A 24,962-nucleotide genomic window follows, 5' to 3' on the forward strand; every position below is an offset into this window, starting at 1 on the left:
CCTCCCTCTCTCATTCGCCCTCCCGTCTCCCTTCCCCCCATCACTGTATCCTTGGGTGTTCTTACTGAGCACTCTGCCCTCTGGCACATGTCTCCCTCCCCACTTTTTATGGGAATTTTCTACTTTGTCTATATATAGACTGGGGCACTAGCAGGGGGTATGGTAGGACCAGATGTGAACCTGCCTTTCAGCCTCCCAGTCCAGCAGGAAGCAGAGAAGTTGTTGGGAGGGGCTTAGGGGAAGGCCATGATTTCCATCTCCTGGAGGAGTCTGTGTGACTAATCCCGGAAAGGACAGGTAGAGGTGAAGGAGCCATAATCAGCTTCCAGATGGGCAAGTCTGGGTAGCATTGAGTTTCTGCACATTCCTGGGGAGGAGCACGAAGAAGGAGCAGGTGAGGGGAAGAAGAGGGAGAGAATGGGGAATAAACGTGAATTTGCCTCTGGGAGGTTTTGTGTTTTATCCTTTTTCCCACAAATGGCCTTTCAGCGAAGTTAGTTTTAGGGACGGCCACTGGAGGCTTGGGCCCAGGTCCCCACAATCCAGCCCCTTGGTATCGTGCAAATAATGAAAGGGAAGAAGGGATGTGAGAATATTAGAACACAAGAGTAAAAAGGAATTTTAGAGCCACTTCATTTTCTAAAAGTTCCAATCCACTTAAGTTTTACATGAGGAAACAGAAGCACCAAGGGGGTAGCATGAGTCGTACCTGATCACCATCCAGTCAGAGGCAAAGCTGACACAGGACACAGGACCCCGCCTTGAGGCCGGTGCACTGTCCATCACTCCATTAGGTCACACCCACAGGGCACAAGCCCCCGCCATGCATTCCCACCATGGCTTGTCCTGCAGGAGTTGGTGTCATGGGTGACTGCTTCTTGGGGAAGAGACCAAAGTCTCAGCCTAACTCGAGTTCTTTCCTCCCAGGGCTGGGTACAGCCAGTCCAGAGCTGGAAATTACATCATGGACCCCCCAGTGTCCTTCCTCCATTAGACAATAGAGAGGCTCAGAAAAATTAACAAGAACACATGCCCGAGAGCCTCTCCCGGCACAGAAACTGGACCACACATCTCTACCCAGGAATTCAGCTCAAACGGGGATGGACAGGAGCTGGAGCGTCTGTTTATGCCTCCATCCAGGGCATGCACGTTCTTCTTATTTCCTACAGAGTTCTTCAAGTTGTAAGGGCCCAGCTAAGGTTGTTTGCAGCTGCTGTGAGCCCCTGCGTAGTAACTGGGGTGCAGTGAGGGAGAAAACACATTTCCCAAGGGGCAACCATAGCGCCAAACTCTGGGCACAGGGGAGGTAGGGAGCTAGGCAGCCACCCGGAAGGAAGAGGCTTACCTTGGCCCAGGAGAGGAGCCAGGCCAACACCAGAGGAGGAGCCTGGCAAGGCAGTGACCTTGAGGGGCAGGAATTCAGGAGGAGATAACAGGCATGTCACAGACACTCTGATCCCAATCTCCTCTTGGGGATTAAGGCTAAGGGACAGGATGGCAGGGTGACAGGACAGGCAGCCCTGAAAACCGAGATGGGCCCAGGATCCCTTATCCTTCAATCTATCCCACAGGCCAGAGCCTGGCCTCATGGAGAGGCGGCAAAGCTGGGGCAGCGACTGCAGCTCAGGGAATCTGCCCCTGGGCCCGTCTGGCTTCCCACAGGGGCTTTTCCTCCTTTCTTCCCCAGCTACAGTTTTCTCCCCTCTCCCAGGCCCCTGTCCTTCTACCATCTAATCCCAGAGTAGCTCTCTCCACAGCAAAACTCAATTCAACACACATGGCTTGCTAGGGTGAGGACACACCTGTCTCGGCGTGTACATTTTTCTGGAATTCAAGATGTGTGGTTCTGGCAATGCTTCCCAAAGCCACATCCCTCTCCCTTTCTGAAGTGACGAGCTTGGGAATCAGTACGGGAGCAAAAGGCAAAAGTGAATCAGCACGTGTTACTTACAAGGTAATGCAAGGAACATTTTGTGCAGTTAGAGTATGCAATTTTGAAACAGTGTGATAGAGAAAATAATGAAGTCACTTTATACACAAAATTGTACATAATGAAAATCTGTATTTTTTTTAAATCAAGAAACACATCATGTCAAAGTTAGCAAGCCAAGTAAATTATAAACTGTATAATGCTGCCTGCAAATGGCATCAATGACTGTTATCATTTATCCAAATCATGGGAACCATATTGTTGTATGTAGTAAAACTTCAGAAGATTTTTTAAAAATGGTAAATCTGGGGGGCACAAACCCCCAGAATGCCGATGTGGGGCCTGTCCTGGGAGATATGTCTGCAGTCCTGCCCTGCCCCCATTCCCTTCTTCTTTTATCGAGTGTGTGGGATAGGCAGACACCCACATGGAACACCGACTCATATAGTGCAGTTTCAGGTCCTGAAAGAGTCAAGCTCAATCACTGAGCACCCCCGGTGTCTCCATACTATTGTCTGTAAAATGCAGAGGTTGGAGAAACGGTAGATATGGGCCTTATTGTAAATCTAATTTCCCAAATCACAGGTTTCCAACCTTTCTGAAAAACAAGGCCTCTTAATGTTAAAAAGTTTTGAGAACTTGTGATTTTAATCTCAGTTGATTACTAAGTAATAGGCGATTGGAGAAACATAAAAACTATTAATTCTATCATTTGAATTGAATTTGGAATTTGCCATTAATAATAGAAGTCCACTTTACTAAGTACTTCGTCTGTGCCAAGCTTCCTTCTAAGAATTTTTCATGTATTAATCCATTTATTCCTATGAAATACCTTTCATTATTATATCCATCTTACAGATGAAGAAACTGAGGCCCAAGGTCACAAAAAGGTCACACCATTAGGTAATGGCAGCACTATGAATTACTGGGGGGTGGGGGGAAATAACTGAAAACAAAATCGTCTCCTAACTCGGAAAAATCTCTCCACAAAGATAGAAGACAAGGAAAGCAGTTTTATTTTTGAGTAAGCATTAAATCAGAATGACATATATCAAAGGCATTCTGTTAAGAGATTGCCGAGACAGGAAGAAATCTGCCTTTTATATAGGCCAGCAGACACAACCATTACACACATGTTCTCAAGATGAGCAATGACTGGTCCTCATCTTGACAGGACCCTTTGTTAATCCATAGTTCATCCTAGAGTCGTTGGGTAATTGGAGTGTCCCTCTGTGTTTTTTAACTGGCTTTAGCCAAGGGCAAAATAAACTTGACATCTTTATGACAGGAAGTCAGGCTGCAACTTGGTGAGAGATGTCCATTCTAAGTCAAGTTCGGCTCATGTTTCTTGATGTTTATTGTTCCAAGAGATGGTTGCAGGTCCTTCAGAGAGACATTCCTGGGTCTTAACCCTGTTTAGCTTTTAAAACTACTTATACACATTTCGGAAAGATGGAAAAAGAACTTAACAAGTTTTCTAAAGTAAAAGCTCTAAGAAAATGAATTAAGCCTCTTATGTTGATTTTGTACCTCCCTTACAGATGAGTGACCATGTCTACTACCCAGGGTAGCTTTCCAGCAGCCTCTGCCCATATGGAAAGCATATGGGGGAGAGAAGTCTTTGCTTAATCGACAAATGTCCCGTTGGTTACACTGAGATAGTTGAATCCCTTGGGAAGATTTGAGACACAATTCAGAGCCAATGTCTTAGGAATCCCTGGGACACAGCTGAGACAGTGCAGGCCCAAGTACCTTCACCAAGGCACTCGAACCTGTGGAGTGTGCTCATGTGTGTGTGAATGTTGGTGTGCAGGAAACAGGAAACACTCACCAGTTTGAAGTTGGAGCCTCAGTGAGAAGATGAGACAGGATATTGAGTTTCCTGGAAAAGCCACTCCCTTCTGACTTTCAGGCGCAGAGAGTGGCAGCCACTAACTGCCACCTTACAGTCCAGGATCCTGCTCTCCTGCCTGGCTGGCCCTGACCCAAGGCCCTCTGTCCCACTGCCCTGCTAGAGAGGGCGTGTGGGACCAGGGGATGGTCCCGCTTCCCATTGTGTGGGGCTGGATGCTCATGGCTGCCGTGAGTCCAGGTCAGGTCCACGCAGAGAAAGCCACTCAGTGGGTTGAGGGAAGGAAGGAGGGGCTAGGTCACTTGGGCACCAGGAGGCACAGAAAGTTTTGCTCCCTCTTCCCAGCCTTGCCCAGATCCTCCCAGGTATCTCCCCTTACCCTGAGAAGGTATCCTTTCTCTCCCCAGCCGTCTCCTAGCGGCATTACTCATGGGACCCCTCTTTACAATTTGCACTGGTAATTTCTGGGGGTGACCCCCCCCCAAGTACCTTCAGCCTGGCCTGCCTGTGTGTTTCAGATGCCACTGCAAGCTTTGTGGAGCAGCGGCCCAGATGGGCCTTGGTACGTCGTGGACAGGCTAAAACCCTGCGCTGCCTCCTGAAGGATTCCCAGTACCCCTGGATGGGCTGGTACCAACAGGATCTCCAGGGGCAACTCGAGATGCTGACCACTCTGCGAAGTTCTGGGGACAAGGAAGTCATAGCCCGTCCTGGAGCAGATTATCAGGCCACGCGGGTCAATAACACGGAGCTGAGGCTGCATGTGGCCAATGTGACCCAGGGCAGAACGCTGTACTGTAGCTGCAGCAAAGGTGACACAGTGGGAAACCCTCCCAGGACAGATGAATAAAAACCAGCCCTGGTTCCCACCCACCCACCTGCAGACCCGGGCTCCTCCTCTGCCCTGACAGTACTCCAACCCCCGCCTGCTTCCTCCTTGCCCCAGATCCCCCCTTCTGGCCACTCTACTGCAAGTAGACTCTGCCTGTGGCTTCCCCATTGCCCTCAGGGAAACAGTTGGCCTGCAGAGCACAGCCATGAGCCCCAGCCTCTGGCGGACTCGGGGGCGGACCTTGGCTGTGCCACCCGCCAGCTGTGGGGAAGAATTAACATCCCTGATACTTAGTTTCTATGTCTGCAAAGTACAGACAGTAACTCTACCCAGCTCAGAGGGCACTGCGAGCATTAAACATCACAGTTCAGGTGAAGCCTTTAGTAGAAGACGGGATACACAGAAAGCACTTAATTGGCATTAGCTATTGTCTCCACAGTGTGCATACAGAAAAAGCATGTCGCGATTTAATACTAACCAACGCCCAGAGGGGTGCTGGAAAGGCACCCGGAAAAGTTCTGGGAGCTCAGAAAGGGGGAGAGGGAATATCGCAATATGTGCCCCCCACCCCACTCACACCCCTGGAATAAACACCCACTTTTGTAATTAGATTCCCATTCTCAGTGCTCACCACCACCTCAACTTTTCACACCTCAATCTCAGAGAAGGCCTGACCTAGAAAGGACCAGGGTCTGGAATCCACAGGGGAGGGCTTACCAAATATTCACCTAAAAAGCCACGGCTCAGAGCCTGGTCTGCCTGCACCTGAGTAAGGGGAGGGCAGGGCAAGGAGGTCAAAGCCCAGCACACATTCCAGAACCACCTGCTGAGAGGTGCATTGTGGGAGAGGCGCAAACCCTGCGACTGCAGAGATGGGAGTCGAAAGGGCTGCGTCCAGCTCCCAGCTTCTCCTTCTCAGAGCTTCTCGATCTTGGAGTTTCTCTGTCTCAGAGAAATTTGGTCTACCAAGGGAGCAGGTAACGGGGTGCAAGGTGGGAGCGAGTGAAGAGAAGGCATTTGCAAGGTTCCTCAGCCTCTAACGGTGTTGTGGGTGGGTGTGGTGTAGAGGGGCTGGCAAGTGCTCTTTCCTCGGCCCTTGTGTAGAGGGAGGAGGTTTTTTTTCCACCAGGGGGTGCCATCTGCCCACAGTTCTCCGTGATCTTGTCCAGAGGGCCAGCTATCAGTTACAGGTGTGGGTCTGTGCTCAGCCCCCTCTCAGGGGTTGTGAACACCTGCCCAACTCTAGAGGAAAAGACAGCGTGGGGAGGGGTGATGTATTGATACCTGTGTTCTCTCCTTCCTCCAGGAAGGGTACTGCTGTTGGAGAGCACCGTCCCTGAGAGACAGACGAGATGGGGGGGCGCAGCCCACCTGACCACCTGCTCTTAAAGGTAAGCGGAGGCCCTCTTCGGGCAGCTCTTGAAACAACTTACAGCCAAGTGTCTGGCTGCAGCGGTGGAAGGCACCTTAGCTCTGATGAGTTCCCTTTTTACCTCAGTCCCGGAGAGCTACCTGGAGACTTCCCAGATGTGGCTCTGCTCACCTGTATCATGAACCGTGCCCTGGTACCATTGTCTAGGGACCTTGATGCCATGGTGATTAAACTAGCCCCCCTAGACTGGCGGATTACAGAGGTTCAAGCAGTGCTTTGTTGTTGTTGTTACTGATATATTAATCCGTTGTTGTAGTTTTGTTTTGTGATCCACTCTGAGAATGTTTTGCTTATTTTTTAAAATCTTTCTATTACAGTTGGCATTTAGTATTATATTAACAAACAGTGCTTTGATTGAATGGATTAGGTTATCGCCTCGTTATTCTGATAGGAAATATTGATATAAGTGATGGGAGCCCGCTGTCTTCAGGCTGCTAAGAGTTGGTTTGCTCATGTCATTACAAAGTATATTCCACTTCGTTTTCTCATTCCATATTTTCAGATACCTGGGATTCAGCAGGACTGGTTGGAAATAGAATTATACTAACTGAATGTAATCATTTGGAGGGGAAAGTAATATGTTTTCTGATTGTGTAAATCTGATTCTGCTCCATAATTATCTCCATAGTTTGAATCAGTCTTAAGATTGTGGAATTCTGAGACTGGCAACCTAAGACAGCTGTCTATTCATTCTCCTTTGTCTCGGTTGTCCTCTAAATACATTTAAATGTATTTAAATGTGTTAATTCGATACATTTAATTAATCAGTAAATGTATGTAGAATGTCTATGCAGTTTTCAGTGTTTACTAGATATGGTGTGACTTTCAAGAACTGAGACATGTTTCTTCCCCTTTACTTCCTCAAAATTTTACCCCTCTTCTTTCCTTCCTTATTCTTTCACTTAGAAGTTCCCCAAAGAGCAAAAAGCACAAGTTCAAAATTTCACTTGCAGTTCTATGAGGCAGAGAAGGAGGATGTACATCTTTCTTACAATTCAGGTTCTTGAGCCCTGAGCAGAAACCCATACGCCATCATTTCAGGGTTCCTGAGCAGGAGAGCAAGAGTGAGTCTAAAGTGAAAGTAAGGGCTTAGATACAGGCGGGTCCAGGAAGAGGGGCGTTGATACTGGGTTAATAATTATTAGGGCTTCAGGCTGCACCAGGCCTCTTGATCTTACGTACACATCCATAGGGCCATGGTGGGGGCTTGTCAAGTCTAAACTGCGATACACTAATGAGGTTTCAGGATCCTCGGTTTTCAGCCTTGCGACTGGTGATTCTAGGGGGTATGCCCTCACTCAGGGGGACAACATGCTCTCCAAATCCAAATGTAATGTTGTTGGGATTTGAGGAGGCTAATGAATGATGCCTCGATTTTCTCACATAAATTCTGGGGAGAAAAATGAGAGCTCAAGGAGTAAGGCAAGTGGCGAGGGAAATTTCTAGACATGTTGTTTAAAGAGGTGATAGAGAATATGGCTTCCATATGTGACATCAGCGTCACCAACGCTAAAACTTAGAATGAGAATTGCACCCCCCATTCAGGACAGTGAATGGTGGAGTCCATCACATTTATACAACCAACCAACCAAACAAACAAACAACAACAACAACAAAACTGATAGATTTGGTAATAGTGGATTGATGTGGGTCAACAAACCTCAGTTATATTGACTGATTCAATGCCCCTTGAATAAAGGGGGAGCCTGGACCCTATTCTAACACTGAGAGTCTTCCTTCTAGCCTATACAAAAGTGACCTGAGTCTTTTTAACTGGTGACTTGTGCTCTAGGGACAAGAACATAGCTAAAATGTTTGCGAGATCCTGGATCAGAATTAGTACTAATTTGGGGCGGGGGTGGGGGGTGAAGACTTATTATCTGTGCTATCCTCTGATCAGACTGGGGCTTATGGAAATTGAGGAATAAATGAATTTTTAACCTAAATCTTCCCTAGAGTAATTCAATAGAGGCTCTACAACTATCTATAATTTATTTTCCTGTTTCCTATGTACACTGCATGGGGGTGGGGGAAGGCGTGTAATTTTTTTCTACAACTGGTTGAATCTCTACAACCATTCGTATTACAATCTCTCCCTGGCCTGTGAAGTGAGCGCTTTTGTTGTAAGAAGGGTTAAGAGACAATTGGTGGAATTTCCCTTTAGTAAATCTAACACATGAGCACATTGCGAAAATCAGTCTCCCAACACAGACTTTAAATAGGCTGTTGGCTGATAATTTCTATTATAATCCCATTCAGTTCTTCAGCTTGGCCAAGGCACAAGAGTAATGGGGAATGGTAGTGTTTGTTTATTGTGTAATCAGGTGGTAACACCAACTACAGTTGCTGCTTCATATCCAGCCTCCTAAGTAGAGCAGATACAATCCTTCACATTTGGTATGCAGCTATTCATCTGGCAAGTGCGTTTTTGTGCATTGTCTTTAAGAAGCTCAGACTTAACTAGCTTTCATTTGGGAGGGCCAGCAGTGCCCTTTTGTCTCCATGCTCAGGCAATCATCATTGCGCTGGCCCTGAACTTGACAATCTCAAAGGGTACCATACTGGTCTGGGATACTAATGATATCATGTTGATAGGACTAGATAACTGGAAGTAGCAAGTTTCCTGGATGTCTTGGAAAGACAGATACATGGCAGTGGGTAGGTGATACAACCAGAGGCCCTACTGTTGCCTGCTTCTGCAATGAAATTTGTGGGTGAAACTATGTTGGGTTCCGCCACTGAAATGAACACATTGGTGTATCTTGTGCTCTCTACTGTTAAGAATGATGTCTGAAGGCCTCTAAATTGTATAAGCAACATGTATGTGTCTCATTAGGGTATCATCCTTGGAGCCATTTAATGAGCGATCTACAGTTGTTAATTTAGGGTAAGACTAAGTCAGAAATACAGCCAGCACCAGTTGAAATACAATTGGCTCTGTTTCTTGGGTTTAAACTCTATAGGTCCAATGGTGCTAAAAGTGTCTTTAGCACACTAACTGAAGCTTTTGGCAAAGCCTAATAAGAAAATCAAAAGAGATCCCTACACATGGGAGTAAAGCCATGCTCTGTTTTTCTCTTTGGGAAATAGCTTCTGGTTTGCTACTATGGTCTGATGGAGACGAAATGCCTGACTCAGCGTCACCTGTTGACTCAACATCTAGGTGAGGTTCTCTGATTCTCTTTGTCATTAACTTGGATATGCTCAGCAGCATTCCATCTTCAACTAGGAGCCTAAATGGAACAGAGATAAATTAGGCCCTGAATGCCCAAGTAAGCTGCATAAGCCATTGCGCTGGGCAATCCTTCCTCAACCCACACTTATGACCTCAATGAGATTTCTCCGTGAATAGTTCACTGGGGGGAAAAGATGTCACCTCATTTATGCATGGCTTTGTTTAATATATTGACTCTGAAGTCCTTTCTCATTTTTACAACTGTTTTTATTTGTTTGTTTTGTTTTTAATGGATTCATAAACAAAGAGAACAGTGGGATCAAATGGAACATATGCAGGGAATGATTGCAAGTCCCACCTGGTTATCACCACTGCTGAAGCCCTGATTCACCAGTGTCAGTGACCAACCTCAGCCCTGATACAGTACTGATCTCGTACTGTACCCCAGGTATCCCACCAGCTAGGTGGTGGTTGGTGGGCCCCTTCCATTGTGGAGGGAGTAGCTCTTGGTCCTCACTGAAAATGTGCCAGATTTGGATTTTCTTTCCCCTGCCATCATTACTCCCGGCCCCACCATCTTTAAATTAACTGAATGACTTATGTGTTCCACAGAAAAGGAATGTATTTTCCAAACAAGGAAGTCACCTTACAGTGATAATGGTCAGAAAACAAGCTGATGCCCATGGAATCTAGTGCCCTTAACATATGCTTCGTCCCCTAGAATCATCTGGCCTTAGAAGGCACCATTGGGACCTGTTGAAATCTTAGCACCATTTCAAGCTGCAGAGCATCTCCAGAGACTGAGATACTCACCTGCAGAAATCATGTTTCTCCCATAGCTAAAATTTCAGTTAATAACTTACATGAAGGTGAAGCTCTCACAATTGCACTTAATAATCCACACACCACACATTGCTCTTCCACATTGTGAGCTAGGCTTTATTGATTTAGGGGTTTCAGAATCCTAAAGAGGACAAGATTTACTGCTGGAACTTCTTATTTATAAGCCCAGTGAACTTTTGTATTAACCTCTCATGGCTCAAATCCCTACCCAGAATGCTGCAAAATGAATGACCAGAATCTGTGCCTGGTCTTGAGAGCTACACTGGCAAGGAGAAACTCAGTGGAATCTCTCCCACAGTCTCCTTAAATCCTTTCCCCTCACCCATCCTTCTATTTAGCTTGCTTCTCCTCAAAACTTCCTTTTTCCCATTAGCATGTGTAACTTGCACATGTTACCTAATTCAGTGCAACTAGTAGGGGTTTTGTCACCCAAAATGGCTATCGAGTGGCCTTTTGTTTCAGTTAAGTCAATGATCAATCAATTTGTTAGCGCACAATCCCCATTTCATAAACTTCAACTGCCTAAGTAAGGGGTATTGAGTTTGCCATCTTCGTTATAGGAGATTGCCATGCATAATCCCAGTATAGGTATGTACAAGTCACCCACTCTGTCAGGCGGAAGTGAGACAGGTGTGCCTGCTGCAACCCAAGGAATCTATTTAGGTTTGATCATGAGGCTGGACATGGGTACAGGCTGTGTCACGTGGTCCAGAATTCCTGCCATGGAAGTTCAGTTGTTTTGGATTGTGTTTTCAATCCAGGGCATGTAGCTAAAGATTTTGGTATAGATGCCAACATCAGCTCTCAAAACACATCCATCTGCAAAAGTCAGGATTCCTTGAAGTATCCCATTGCAGACTGCCGGGGCAGCTGCAACTTCCTGCCAGGGAAAAGGAAACCGGCTTATCTTTCTGGCAAGAGACACAAAGAATACAATGAGAAAATGAAGGTATTGAGAGTACATTACCTTGCAGGGCTGCCTTCTTCCTGGCACAATGCCCAAGCACAGCATAGTTTTTTTGATATTGTGGGTTTTATAGCCATCGCGGCACCGTGTCTCGGAGATGACGGAGATGTTTACATTTTGCAGGGAGTCAGGGTCTTTGTCTAAAGGAAAGACGAGTAAAACTTCCTTAAGAATTGTGAGATACCAAACCTTCTTTTCTCCTTTCCTTCTTATTCAACCTATTCCTTCTTCTCCCAGCAGAAAGGAAAAGAGATTAAATACTGAGAGAAATCAGAACGATGCAGCTAGGATAACAGGAAATTGTCAGATTAACAATTGCTCATGACACAAGTGTCTACCTCCTTACGAAACAGAGAAATTCTTGCAAGTTACATGTAAATATAAGAGAGCTCTGCAATGAAATAAAACAAATTACCTTAAAAATGTCTGGAAATCGAAGTATTATAGAGTGTCCTTTGAGATGGAATTTTTATTTATTTATTAATTTTGAGCTTTTTGTGTTTATTATTTGTCTCATACTTTAAATTCATCACTGACTCTTTAATTTATTTGTTGGAATGTATTTGACATGCAACACTATAAATGTAAGGTGTACAACATGTTGATTTGATACTTTTCTATAGTTTGGTATGATTACCATTTTAGCAATAACACCTCGATCACGTCATGTAATTATCATTTCCTTTTTTGTGGTGGAAATAATTAAGATCTAGTCTCTTAGAAACTATGCTTATAACAGTATTTGTTTATATTCACTCTATGTCTTTCCACTAACACCATTTCTATCATATATGAAAGCAAAGATGATAGAAAGATACAGTGGGGGTGGGGAAGTTTGCAGGACCCCCTCCGTGAGGTACAGGGAGGGCAAAAGGAAGTGGAAAGGTTGAATAAAGCCGTCAGAAGACATGACTGGGGAGAATTGCAGAAGGCAAGAGGAGAGAAGGGACGAAGCATGTCCAGTTCTGAGAAAATACTATCTTGAAGGCACTCACAGATATCACATAGGTTGTAGGCCCAGGTGGAGACAGTGCATGCGGTGTCTTCCGGGGCCGATCCATTGGGCAGGCCAACCAGTCTCACGTAGTCATTGAGCTCCACGTATCTGTTCAGCTTGATAAGCATGAGGTTATTCTCAATAGAAGTAATTGAGAAGTAGGGATGATGAATCTTCTTCTCACAGCCGACCACTTGTACATTTTTTTCAGTGAGGTTTGATGGGTTTGTAACCCCCAATATCACGTGAAGGCTCCTGGAACAATGTGGGTGCTCTTGAGAGGCCTTAGCAGATATGGGTGCTCCACCCTTCTGGGCCGTTATTTTTAGCTCCTCCCCACATGCTTATTTCTCTACTACTGAACATCCCCAGAAGGCCTCCCCAGTCCCATGGAGTTGGGCAGTGGTCGTAGGCAGGGGTCTTGGTCTGTGCTGAGAACCCCAAGGGTAGGCGGGCATTGGGGGCTTAGTACTCACGGTAAGTTGCAGCTCGCAGCTGTAATCACCCAAAGAGGGTGAACCAGGACTCCAGTGCAGGGCAAGTAGTAAGATTTCAGGTAGGCCAAGTAGGGGGGAGTAATGCCATTTGTGTAATCTGGATCAAAGGCCAAAGAGACTATAAAGAAAAACAGACAAGAAGTTCTGGGTGTTTTTTTCAGGGGTCACTGGAAAAAACAAAGGAAAATTACTTAATAGCCTCTAGTTCCCCCTACCCTTCTTTCCAGTACCTTTAACGGCAAGCTGAATTTGTAAACTGGCTTACTTTGTTCTAAAATATGAGGAAAATGATAGAAACATATTTATTTCAAAAGATAAAATGTGTTTTTTCTTTTAGTTGTCCACAAACACCCTACAATTAAAACACAAACTTCCTTAAATACCTTCCACAACTCAGGGGATATCTGTTAAATCAACTCATGGAGAACTTAACTATTTTTGTCACTTTTCAAATGGTTTGACCAATCTTATCCCATTCTCCCAACAACAATGCAAGGCAGAATGATATAAGTTCCATTTAAAGAGCAGACCAAATGCTAACAGTCTGAGGAGGGGATAATCATCCATTCATTCAACAAGTAAATATTGAGCACCTAGTGTGTGCCAGGCTCTGGGCTATCTAGTGAACAAAACAGAGAACCGTCCCTGCTTACATTCTGATGAGTGGAGACATTCAATAATAATAAATAATGCATAAGTAAAGGAGACAGTATGTTAAGTGGTGATTAGTGCTATGGAAAAAGTAGAACAAGGAAAGAGGAAAGTAGTAGCAGGTGTGTGTGTGTATGTGTGTGTGTGTGTGTGTGTGTGTTGGGGGGCATTGTGCAATATTAATTACATCGGTAGTCAGGATAGACCTCTTGGGCAATGTGAGAGATGAAAATGAAAGGAAGCTAGGAGTTAGATAATCAGATATCTGGGGAATGGGATTCCAGGCAGAGGAAACAGCTGGCGTAAGAGTGCAAGTCCTGTTTAAGTAGCATCACAGAGGCTGACATGGCTGGCATGCTGAGTGAGGGGGAGAAGAGTAGGAAAGCAAGGGGGCCAGCAAAGTGATGCAGAGCTTTGTAGAGTGTCATAGGACATGGATTTGTCTTCTGAGTGAAATATGGAACCACTGCAGGGTTTTGTGTGATGTATGATAACGGAGTAATGATAATTTCCTTATGGAGAGAGATGTTTTGAGTATAGGAGTATAATGCAGAGAGGCCTGTTAGGAGATTAATTTGATAATCCAGGCAACAGATGGCAGCTTGGACCATAGTGAGCCATGGAGGGGGTGAGATGTGATTGGATTTGGGATATGTTTCAAAGATGGAGGCAACAAAATTTTCCAAACAGATTGAATATGGAGGATGAGAAAAAAGATTTATGAATACCTCCAAGGTTTTTGCCTGCATAATTGGAATCATGCCTGGAAAAGACCCAAACCTGGAGTGCTCCAGTGTGTCCATTAGTTGGACCTCTGCTTTCAACCTCTGCTTCCACTTCTTACTATCTCCTGCCAGGATCAATCCTGTTCTAGGCAGGACCAGAGTCAAGCCACAGTCTTCCACAAGAGCAGGTCTGGTATTGGGGTTTCGATGCCCATGCTTCCCCAGAAAGCATACAACAATCAGCCTGAGGTGAGGTGGGCAGGCTGTGTGACGGGAGGAAGCCTGGTGGGGATGGCAGCATTGGTGAGGGGTAGAGAGTCAGTCCTACAATTGTAGTCTGAAACGCTGTTCCTCTCTTTATCCTGATTCATAATTTCATGATTCCACCAGCATTTCTCTTTGGCAAGTAAAGGGAAAAATGTACAGACACTCACAAGACAGGTTCGAGAGTACCCAGAAGAGGACAAACTTCATAATGATGTCAAAAGCCTTTTCACAGGATACGGTTCAGCTCAGGATCTCTGGAAAGGATGGAGAGGAGAGAAAGAGTAAAGGACTAAGTAAGATAAGGCAAGAGGAGTTCTAGGGTGGAAAACTATCATCTGAATTCTTTCAGTGGCAGGATTCAGTTCCAGAAGAGGTGTCCATCGGTCAGAGCAGGGGGTATTATCAAGTGTCAGAGGCACAGGAACAGAGAGATCAGGTGACTTAGTCCCTGACGCAGTAGAGAATGGATCAGCGTTTTGCTCTCCTTCAGGGAAGAAAGGACTTCATCTGAGAGAGGTTGAAACTCAAGGTGTTTCTATAGCCTCCTCCTCTCTGCTCCCCCTCTTTGTCCAACTCTGAAATCATGTCTCTCTCTGAACCACATGCAGGATACTGGCCCCACCCATCTATGTGATGCTAGCCCCCATCTGTATGCCACTGACATTCACCTCCAGTGGCCTAACCCAGCCCTCTTGTGCTGACCTTGACCTGTCTGCCTGACACTGAACTTCTCCTTGGGCTCTGTCAGCCGCTTCTTTTCATGTCACTTCTCTTCCATTTATTTACTCAACCAGCCAGCTCATAATTCATGTGTGTGACTTGTGCTGGGCTCTGTGTCGCTGTTGAGGATGCCCGAATGTGAAGACACCGTGCCTGCCTTCAAAGAGCTTATAGCCCAGTGGGACGATGAGGACATAAACAGGCAATTACAAAACAAGGCATTCAGACCTAGGTATACCACCGTCTCCTGGAGATATTTGCAAGACACATACCTGTGAGATCATTTGTGTCCAAAATATATAAGGGAATCTTAAAACTCAACAATAAGAAAACAAACAACCCAATGAAAAAGTGGGCCAAAGATCCGAGCAGACACCTTAACAAATGTCTGCTCCGGCTGCCATAACAAAATACCATAGACCGGATGGCTTACACAACAGGCATTTATTTTCTTACTGTTCTGGACACTGGAAGTCCAGGAGCAAGGTGCCAGCAAATTCAGCTTCTGGGGAGGGCTCTCTTCCTGGCTTGTGGACAGTAGCCTTCTCACTGTGTCCTCACATGGCCTTTCCTCTGTGTGTATGCACAGAGGGAAAAAGAGCCAGCTCCCTAGTGTTTCTTTTTATAAGGACACCAATCCTAGTAAATCAGTGCCCCATCCACACTGATGACCTCATTTGACCTTCGTTACTTCCTTGTGGCCTGTCTCTAAATATAGTCACACTGGAGTCTAGGGCTTCAGCATATGAATTTTGGGAAGATGCAATTCAGTCCATCACAATAAAAGATGAGAGCGATGTCTTCATAGATCTAAAGACTAATGGGGAGACGAGTGTAATAAGACTCGCCATCATGAATGTCACAATGTGGGAAGAAAAAGGGAGGTAGAGAAACACCTCCATGTAAGGGTGAAAAGAAGACCTCCTTGGGAAAGTGATGTTTGAGGCTTGAAGGATGAGTAGAAGTTAACTAAATGAAGACACGGTGGAAGAAATCTCTGGAAATACGAACCAGGACTCAAAAGAGAGTGCACATACAAGAGTGTAAAGAGAGATAGAGAAGAACCCTACAGAACAGACCTTTCTGGAGTTATCAAATAAGAGCTGCCTTCAAAGAAGATAGAGGAAGCAGCCAGACTGGGGATCAAGGGAGCATGTCCGTGCTCTGTCATTTCGGTGGGAGAGGCTTTCTTTTGCTTAAATGGTGACAGGAAGAAGCCAGTCGATAGGGGAAGTTGAAAACAACAGAATAGCAGAGATAATAAAGCAAGTCCATGAGGAGGTGGAGGAGATGAGATCCATATCACAGGTGGAGATAGAAGCTGTTAGAAGATAATAGGGCCTTGCTTCCAGGAAGCATGGGGAAAAAATGAATAAGAAAAAAAAACACTGTTTGCAGGTTGGGGGTGGGAAGTTGAATGAGGTATCTTCTGATGGTTTCAGCATCCCTCTACTCTCAAACCAGAGGTCATCTGCTGAAATTTGGAGGAGAGAAGAGGATGTTTGACACAGACATTATGGAGAATGACACAAACAATGGACGTGGAAAACAGGATTGTCAATAAGCGTCGAAGACATAATTTCCGAGTTACAAAAAGTGACCAGATCAGGGAGCATTGGGCAGTGAATCAGGCAGGAAGCAGGGAGAAACTAGGAGTGAGGCTGCTTGGAAGACAGGCAAACAGAGGGGCTTGTGGTCTGGATGGGCCCAAGGCAACAAGGACGGAAGCATAGTTGAATGACGTGTCCAACTCTGAGAGGTGATTTGTGTGTATGTGTGAGGATAAAGCTGTGTATCTTAGTCATAACCGAGATTTTTTTTTTTTTTGTATTGGTAGGGAAGAAAAAGCATCCAGGCTCAGAGTTTCTCAGTGCTGAAAAGCCACCCCACCTCTGCAATCTCTACAGACACACCGATTCACCCCTCCCTCGTGGGGTGGAACTCCAAACCCCTTCGCTCTTTGCAGAGTCTCTTTCTCCTATGGCATGATTCTCTGTCTTCCCATCTCACCCACTCTCTCTGCCCTCTGCCTTTTTAACAGATGACTCCCATGTCACATTGCCCCTCCCCTACATGTAAGTCCGCGGCCTCTCGTATATCACTCTGGACCCCAACTTTTGTGTTACTTGGGATCCTCTCAATACAGTATTTTTAGGTGTCTTGGTCCATGGGTCTGGGATGCTGTGCATCTGAGAGAAAGGCGGAGTGCCCATCAGAGCTTTTCCCAGTAGCGTGGAGCTCCACCAAAGGCTGAGCTGCTGCCCATACATACAGAAATCCCTAGTGTTTCATGTCATCAGAGATCCCGAGCTCTGCCTCCAGCCGTCCACTAGCAATGACCACCTCCATGTCCTTCAAGGATATCAGATCTAACGTGCCCCACCTCTCCTCATTCGTGACTGTGCTCCTGATCCTTTACACATGAAAACATCGCTTCTGTTCATATTATCTTTGAGAACCACCATCTATCCAGTTGCCCAAGTCAGAACCTTGGATGTCATGCCAGATCCTTTCCCTTTTTTTCTACTTGTAGTCAGTACACTTACATTGTACAGATGCTGCCTCCTGAATATCTCCCAATTCAGAAATTTGACTATGTTCTCTCTACCATGGAGGCATTAATGGTCCCTCCTCTGATGCCTACAAGATAAAAATCTAAATTCCTCACTGAACAGGCCAGGCCGTTTGCTATCTAACACTTGCTCACCTACAAGTAATAATCTTCCATCACGTTGACTCTCCTCTGTAGACAATTTATTTTCTACCCTCCAGTATTACTTATTTAAATACATTTTCCAAAACACGCCACGTTTTTAATGCTTTTCTGACTTCTGTGTAACTATATCCTCAGTTTTATAATATTCTCCCCTAGTTTGTCTGCCACCAGAATGTCTTTTTCTGTGCTCTCAAGGAACTTATTGCTCATCTCCATGATAGCAATTGTCACTAGGTATCATAATTGGCTAATTGATAAGGGAATCAGATTCACTCATATCCCCAGCAGGTTCAGTGCCCACTAGAGAGCTGATGATTCCATAATTTTTGAATGAACAAATGGTGGGGATGTTGCTAAATTTCTCATTGTTCTCACAGTTTATATGATGAAGTGGTCAGGGGTCACCGTGTGAGTTGTTAGTGTCATCTTTTTTCTTTTTATTGGATGTGTTTTATTTGGATTCTGCTCAAGAACAAGGAAGATCAAGAGAGTTGTGGATCCAGTGTAGAAATCAGGAAGATACCGCACTGACAGGATGGGGAAGCAGAGGAGCCTCAGTAGGTCTGAATGGTTTTCATGATCCATCTTGCATAGGGATGAACTTTGGTGAAGAATCCTTCACTTCCCAGGGTGATGCTTCCTTTTGCCCAGGATAAAATTCCATGTACCCTCCCATTGCAGATGGCTGGAACAGCTGACACTTCCTGCCAGGGAGAGGAAGCAAGGAGAGGTCAATATTGCTTTGTCCTCATGGAACAAGAATAAATTCCAAGAAGTGGCACATTATAGCAGCAGAGGCATTCAAAGGACTGGACTCATTTTTCTTGACAGATGACAACCCTCTCTTCACATCCACGTAGGTCTCACCTCTCTTGGGTCAAGCTTGACCCAACCTGAGAGCAAGTAAGTGGAGACAGGACAAATGGTTCTGCTCAGAATCTCTCCCACTCTAAAAGAGGGGCAAGGGAATTAATAATGATAAACCCAGAGACGGGGGTGGGGAGGAGAAGCCCCCTTCAGGCCTTTTGGGTGAGAATTATTTGATTTCCCACTATGACCTCTCCTCTTCGTGGACCCCTTGTTACCTTCCTGTCTGGGGAAAGGAAAGATACCTTAATTTCTGTAAAGGTGTTTAGAGGTTGTCCCACACACATGATGTTGACAGTCATTCTTTGGTCTAGCATATTCTGGCACTCCATGGAGGGAAGCAAATGTTGGTTTGTCCAAGTCAGGATGTCGGGGTCACTGACTGTGGGAAGGAGAAGGGAAATGAAATCCAGGGTTACTCTTCTTATCATATATACCCCTGTGATCAGCCCCTATCATGTAAACGCGTTAATCCCTGAGAATATCATGGCCAGTAGCAAACGTCCCATCCTTCTTGGGGTTCCTTGCTCAGTACCTCTTTGTTGGAGCCGTGGATTCAGAGCGTTAAGTCTTGCTTGTATCAGACATCAGCTCTGTAGTTCTCTCTCTCTGTAAATTTAGAAACCTTTGAAACCTCATGAGAAAATTAGGACTGACAGTGAGAAAAGACAGGCACAAAGCCTTTGATTCCAAGGAATCTTTATGTTTGGCACCTACTTGCTCTTCTTTACATTTAAGCATAAAGGGAGAAAACTGATTTTAATGTGTCTAAAACTGCTTTTTAACGAGGTAGGTTATTTATAAATGGGTGGTTTATTAGTGTATGTATAGATATCTTTTCTCCTAAGAAGCCACATTGCTTTATGTCCATCATAGCAATTGTTACTATACTGTTAACTTCAGGATTCAAGGATTCTGACCAAGGTACTAGATAATTTTTACCTCTGGTAGAGAGTAGCAAGGAGAAAACAAAAAAATTGACCAGAGATTGCTCAAGCTAAGCCTCGTGTTACTTATAGAGCAGGATTTTTCTCATGGAGTGTGTCTAGTCCAACAAAGCAGATTGGGCCAGAAAGTGTCAGGTCAGAAAAAAGGAGTTAACATTTGATTTTAAATTTTTATGGGAATTGAATTGAAATACATAGGACAAGCTAGGTGAAAGTAACCTAATGACTTGAAATCATGAATTCCTAGTAACTATTGGGAGCCTTGCACCAGAGAATTTACAGAATTAGTTTGTCACTATGATTCTGACATGCAGAGCCTATGTGATAAAACCTTTCTATAGTTTTATTTTGTTTTCAAATGGTAGGTAATAAATTACTTTTGGAAAATGTGATGCAATTACTTTCAATAAGACTTATAAAGTCATGGATAAAAATCATAAATTTGTGATCTCTTCAGAAAATATATTCCCAGGAATGTTGCTTCTAAATTGAAAATGAAGTTGCCAAATACTGAGAATGTAAAAGTTCCTGCTTTGTATTTATTTTTGCAAAACAGACTGATTTTTAAGTTCCCATTTTTTATTTGTTTTTACAGACCAGTTGGATTGCTCTGTAGCCACAGTGGGGTTTAAACCTGATCAATATCCATGGCCCTTTGCCTCAGTGAACCCAGCTTTGGCAAGCCAATCAATCAATGTCACTTTTTCAAGTCAGCCAATCAGACCTCCCTCCAGTAAACATGCCTCAAAGTGCCAACCAATCAACAACAATCTCACCCAAGTAACCATGCCTTTACAAATGATGTCAACTCTCTTAAGCCTATGAGGGTCCTCCAGTGGCTGTCCAGAAAGCTTCCCCAAACCCATGTAAGCCCAGTGCTCTGCTCTGCTCAGCGAGGCCGTACCGGCTCGAAATGCTCTTTCTTACTGTAATAAGCCATAAATTTAGCTGCATCATTTTATTTCAGATATCTACCAAGTGGTGGTTCCATCATTCTTTGACAATACCTAAAGAGAACCTGAGGTTATCAGCAGCCACATAAAGTAAAGGCCACCAGGGACCCACAAATGTGTAAGAAAGCAACTGTCTTCATAAAATGCCCTTATTAAGACGTGATCCTGTGGACCAGACCTTCTGAGCTCACACAAATTAGAGGTCAGAGGGTAGAGGGAGATGTGCCTGCAACGTGGATTGCAGCAGTGTTTCCCAGAGGCATGTGAGGCCACAGAGACACCAAGAGTGGGTCATAATAGCGCCCCTGTGAACCCCCAAGGTCTCCGTCCCTAAGTGGGGACCGTTGGTGGAACGATAGGTCTAAGAGTAGCACTCTGCGTGGAAACAGCTCTGGTGGCAGGAGAGGTGGCTCCCTCAAGCACCCTCTTAGCTCTTAGGGTCCACTTGAATGAATGACCTTCAACATGGCTTGGGCTGTCTGTGGTTCGGGGTGGGAAGTATCCTTTCTTGCCTCCTTAGATCACGCGTTTTGGTTTTGTTTTCCCACTGCTGTTTCATGAATTGCTTGGACTTTCAGCAGCTATCCTCGAGACAGCAAAGCCACCCTCCCACAAGATGCCTTGAGATTGTCTTTAGCATAAGATACTTTCCCTGCCTTTATTTCAGTGTAGTTCCCTAGACTCTGATCTTGAATGTTCTAAAGATGTAACAACAATGGTCTGCTCCTTTTGTTGTCTGATTGGCGGCCCTGTATCAGTCTCTTTGAATTTTATCTTTTGATCTTTAATCTTGGTCATATTAGATCCTGGAAGTACTGGCTCGAGGGTCAAGAACCTTCCCTTAATAGTAGCTATTTCCTTCAGGTAGATCCCTCCCCATTTTCCCCAGCTCCAAAACCTTCTCAGGATGAAGAACACAGAGTCAAACACTTACTGTTTTTATATTCATTCCACCTCCAGATCGGGATAAAGCAGGAATCGTTAAATGCTAGAGGCTCCAATGCTATGGCTATGGTTCCCACGCGTGTGTTCAGCGCCGCAGCCTTCGACAGTTTTACCAGCATCAGGTCGTTTTCCAGAGTGTGCGCATTGAACTCAGGGTAGGGCACGGTCAATGAGGAATTCCGTGTCTGCTCTTTCTTATGTGTGATGCTGGGTTGATACACTCCCAATCGGACTTTCATGCTTTGGAAGAAAGAGGGCAGGGAGATGGGAAAGAGCAAGGTCACAGAACGTCAGAACTGCAAGAAACGTCAGAGGTGACTTTCTCCAGTCATCTTAATTTTATCTCTTAGACCTAAGAACTGAAGTGGCCTGCCTTGGTCTGTAAAATAGTGGTAACAATAGTTTACAGTATTAGTCTCAAAGTACATATAAGACCTGATATGGTATCTGCCACCTAGAACACACACTGTAGTCTAGTTGTTATGATGATGATGGTGGTGGTGGTGATGATTTGGATAATCTGAATGAGCAGGTAATAGAGATGGCACCACTTCAGCAAGCATATTGTATCCTTTGTTTCTAGATATTCTTAGGCCCCCGTAGGAGCTCCTCTCAGGCCCATATCATTATATTCACCATGTACCATCTACACTGATCTTAGATTCACAAGACTCTTACTAGTCTATTGGGATTCCCATTGGCCAGTTTCTGTTATATTTCCCGGACAAATTCAAACCCACTCACTTCCATCTCCAGGAGTCGAGTCCTATAACAGATATAAGAGCCATTCCCTACAAAGAATGGTTCATGCGTTTGGTCTGGCTGGGAAAAGACAGACTCAGAGTTCCCAACTCCAGTTCTTGGAGGGGATGAACTATCTTTATTCCCTTTGTGTTTCTCATGATGTTTCTCACTAGGACCAGTGTGTGTTCTAGTAAACTGTCTTGAACAACCCGGTGGCTGCGAGTTCTGAGTTTGAAATGACCCTTGTGTACTCTGAATAGGTCCCAGTCACACAATGCATTCTGACCCGGTCACAGAAGAGACACTGAGCTTTGCAATGGGTAGCGTTCATTTGTGCAGTGTGTCCTTGCCTCTGTTCCGTATCACGTGGCCTCTGCCTAACTCTTCAGCCTCACCCGTGAACATCCCCACTCATTATACTCAGCAAACACTGGTCTCGCAGATGTCTTTACTGCTTCAGGGACTCTGTGTACTGATCCCTCTGCCTGGGAGTCCCCAGGCTTTTTGTACTTGGTTGCCTCCTCCTCTTTCTGTGGGTGTTTCCTCCTCAAAGGGCCTGACAGGATCACCCTAACTAAAGCAGATCTCTTGTTTCATTCCTGTATATTGCAGCTTGCCACTCTTTATGGTTTATTTTTGGCCATTTATTTGTTTTATTTCCTCTACCAGAACGTAAGCTCCATGAAGGAACAATTATGTTCCATCTTGTTCCTTTGCTGTTCTCTCAGAGCATTAAGCAATCCCTGGCATATAGTAAATGTTCAATAAATATGTTGAATGAAGGAATATTATTTACTCTCCACGGGGCAGAGTCTTCTGACACCTCTCTATTGATTGCCTCTTAAACTGACCAAATGCGAATGATTTTCCCCATCGGGAAGAAGATCCTGTCTCTTCCTAGGTCTTCTAATTCCCTTAGGATGCCATTAGAACTTGCTGGAATGCCTTACCAGACCTGCTATTGTTTAAACGGATTCCCTCGCAGCTCCCAAGAGCAAAGGGACACTTACGGTAAGGGGCAGTGAGCAGCCGTCAGCACCCACTGGGGGTGAATGAGAGACCCTACACAGGGCTCTGGGCTGGACTGCAGATACACCATGTAAGGAACAGTAAAATCTTCTTGCAAGTTCAGCTTATCCTTTTCCACATCTTTGGCCAGAACAACTCCTGAAGAATTGATGGGGTCATAGGTGGAAAGCAAGACCAAGAGGTTAACGGTGAGGGTTGGCTAGGATAGTTTTTCCCAACTAAGGGTTTTCAAAGATAATGTCAAGCTCTCCAAATTATTTTTTTTAAAAGTAGCTATATGTGTGTGTGTGTGTGTGTGTGTGTGTGTGTGTGTGTGTGTGTGTATAATTATCAGGAGGAATCATGCATGTCCAAGCTATACACATTAAGGAAACTGACACGTCTTTGCCAGGCATGGAAGTAAAAATTAAATATTCCCCAAGTTTGGAAGTGAAAGCAATGGAAAAGCTTGGGGTAGGGACATGAGGCTTCCAGAGTCCCTTTCCTGTTCTTACTCCTCTAAAGTCCTTCCCAGAGAAAGGGAAGACGTACATTTCCTGTGACTGTCCAGGAAACGTGGCAAGTTAGGAAATCATACAATCAGTAATCCCAGAACAGAGTAGGGCACTTACTAGTGACATATCCTAACAGGGTGTGCATGGGGAATGGTTCCTTTTGTTTCCTTCAGCAGCTGGTTGAAGGAAATGCCCACTGCTCCTGTCTCTGCAGCTGTGACTAGCTACTCCCTTTTCCGACCCTTCCCTGTACCACCCGGTCTCTCCCTCAGTGGCCACAACGGCCCAGACTCACCAGCTGCACTCATGAAAGCAAGGATGAGACAGCACTGCATGGTAGGCTGAGATCTTGCCAGGGGCACACGGGCTGGATCAAATTGGAAATGGTCCCAATCTTTAGTCCAAGTGCAAGAACCGTGGTAGGAAAAACATTAAATGGACCTTATGGGGGTGAAGCAATCTTCAGACTCGTCCTTATCAAAACCCACTCACATAAGCAAAGCTGGGAGCTGCCTCTCTGGGGGAGAGAGGAAGGAAGGAACCAAGTCAGGCCCCCAGTGCCTCCTCTCTGATCCTAAAAATCTCAGGAGTCATGATGTGGCTGTTGACATCTCCCCTCCTCTCTCTGTGACACGGCCTTTCCTTGTTGTCCCCTCCTCTCTCTGTGACTGTGGCCTCTCTCCGTGCTCTCACTTGCCATCTCCCTTTGCCCAAAGAGCGGGGCCCCTGCCATTCTCAGAGACTTATCAAATGTCGGGGTAGGAGACAGATTTAATAAATCATTTCTGCCCCTCCTGTTAGTGACAAGGAAGGTGTGGTCCTCGGGGAAGTCCGTGGCAAAGTTAGGACATGGAACTGAATCTGCAGATTTCCTGTGACAGGCTGAACTTCACCTGAGCCCTGTGCTCTCGGAAAACAGTGGTGGGTTAAAAAACAACAACAACAAAATCCCGTGGGAATTTTGTATTCTTCTAAACAGCTTACCACGAAGAATTACCCTTCCCCACATGAGTTGGAAGAGACTCTTTCTCATGGCTTCCGTAAGACTTCGATGCCTCCCTTATTTACCTGTGACAAGCTCAAACACAGACCTTTCCCCTTAGCCTGAACCCGCTGACATGGCCAGACACAGACCCTCCAACTCCCCAATCTTTGTCTCATGAATGATCAGCTGAGCTTAGAACTGTTTTTTTCCCTGAAACTAGTGAAACGTAGATGTAAACAGCTAACTGAGAAGTCCCCTGGCTGCAAAACAACCTCAACCATAAGTCCCCCCACCTGTCTGTTTCACCCTATGAACATCTAAGGCAAAACCATCCTGCTAGACACGGATTTGTAACTCTGCAGTGCTCTTACTGCAGTCATCTGCATAAAATCAA

General features: G+C 45.2%; 2 protein-coding genes and 1 gene segment (V, D, J or C); 1 reads left to right on the plus strand and 2 right to left on the minus strand.

Annotated features, from left to right (window-relative positions):
* Window positions 1-4,003: 4,003 nt before the first annotated feature.
* On the plus strand, window positions 4,004-4,760 carry LOC308492963 (T-cell receptor beta chain V region E1-like). The segment is given in 3 exons: window positions 4,004-4,022; window positions 4,301-4,594; window positions 4,729-4,760.
* A 6,034-nt stretch (window positions 4,761-10,794) lies between these two features.
* PRSS58 (serine protease 58) lies at window positions 10,795-14,375 on the minus strand (the record flags this gene model as incomplete). The annotated part of the gene is made up of 5 exons (XM_081038115.1): window positions 10,795-10,944; window positions 11,032-11,171; window positions 12,027-12,283; window positions 12,505-12,643; window positions 14,336-14,375. The coding sequence occupies 5 exons, from the start codon at window positions 14,373-14,375 to the stop codon at window positions 10,795-10,797; spliced, it is 726 nt and encodes a 241-aa protein (XP_080894241.1).
* A 3,783-nt stretch (window positions 14,376-18,158) lies between these two features.
* Window positions 18,159-23,918, minus strand: LOC308492806 (putative inactive serine protease 58; the record flags this gene model as incomplete). The annotated part of the gene is made up of 5 exons (XM_081038255.1): window positions 18,159-18,308; window positions 18,717-18,853; window positions 21,306-21,556; window positions 23,071-23,227; window positions 23,879-23,918. The coding sequence occupies 5 exons, from the start codon at window positions 23,916-23,918 to the stop codon at window positions 18,159-18,161; spliced, it is 735 nt and encodes a 244-aa protein (XP_080894381.1).
* Between the last annotated feature and the right edge of the window lie 1,044 nt (window positions 23,919-24,962).

This window comes from Rhinolophus hipposideros (assembly GCF_964194185.1).
Source record: "Rhinolophus hipposideros genome assembly, chromosome: 25".
NCBI lineage: Eukaryota > Metazoa > Chordata > Mammalia > Chiroptera > Rhinolophidae > Rhinolophus > Rhinolophus hipposideros.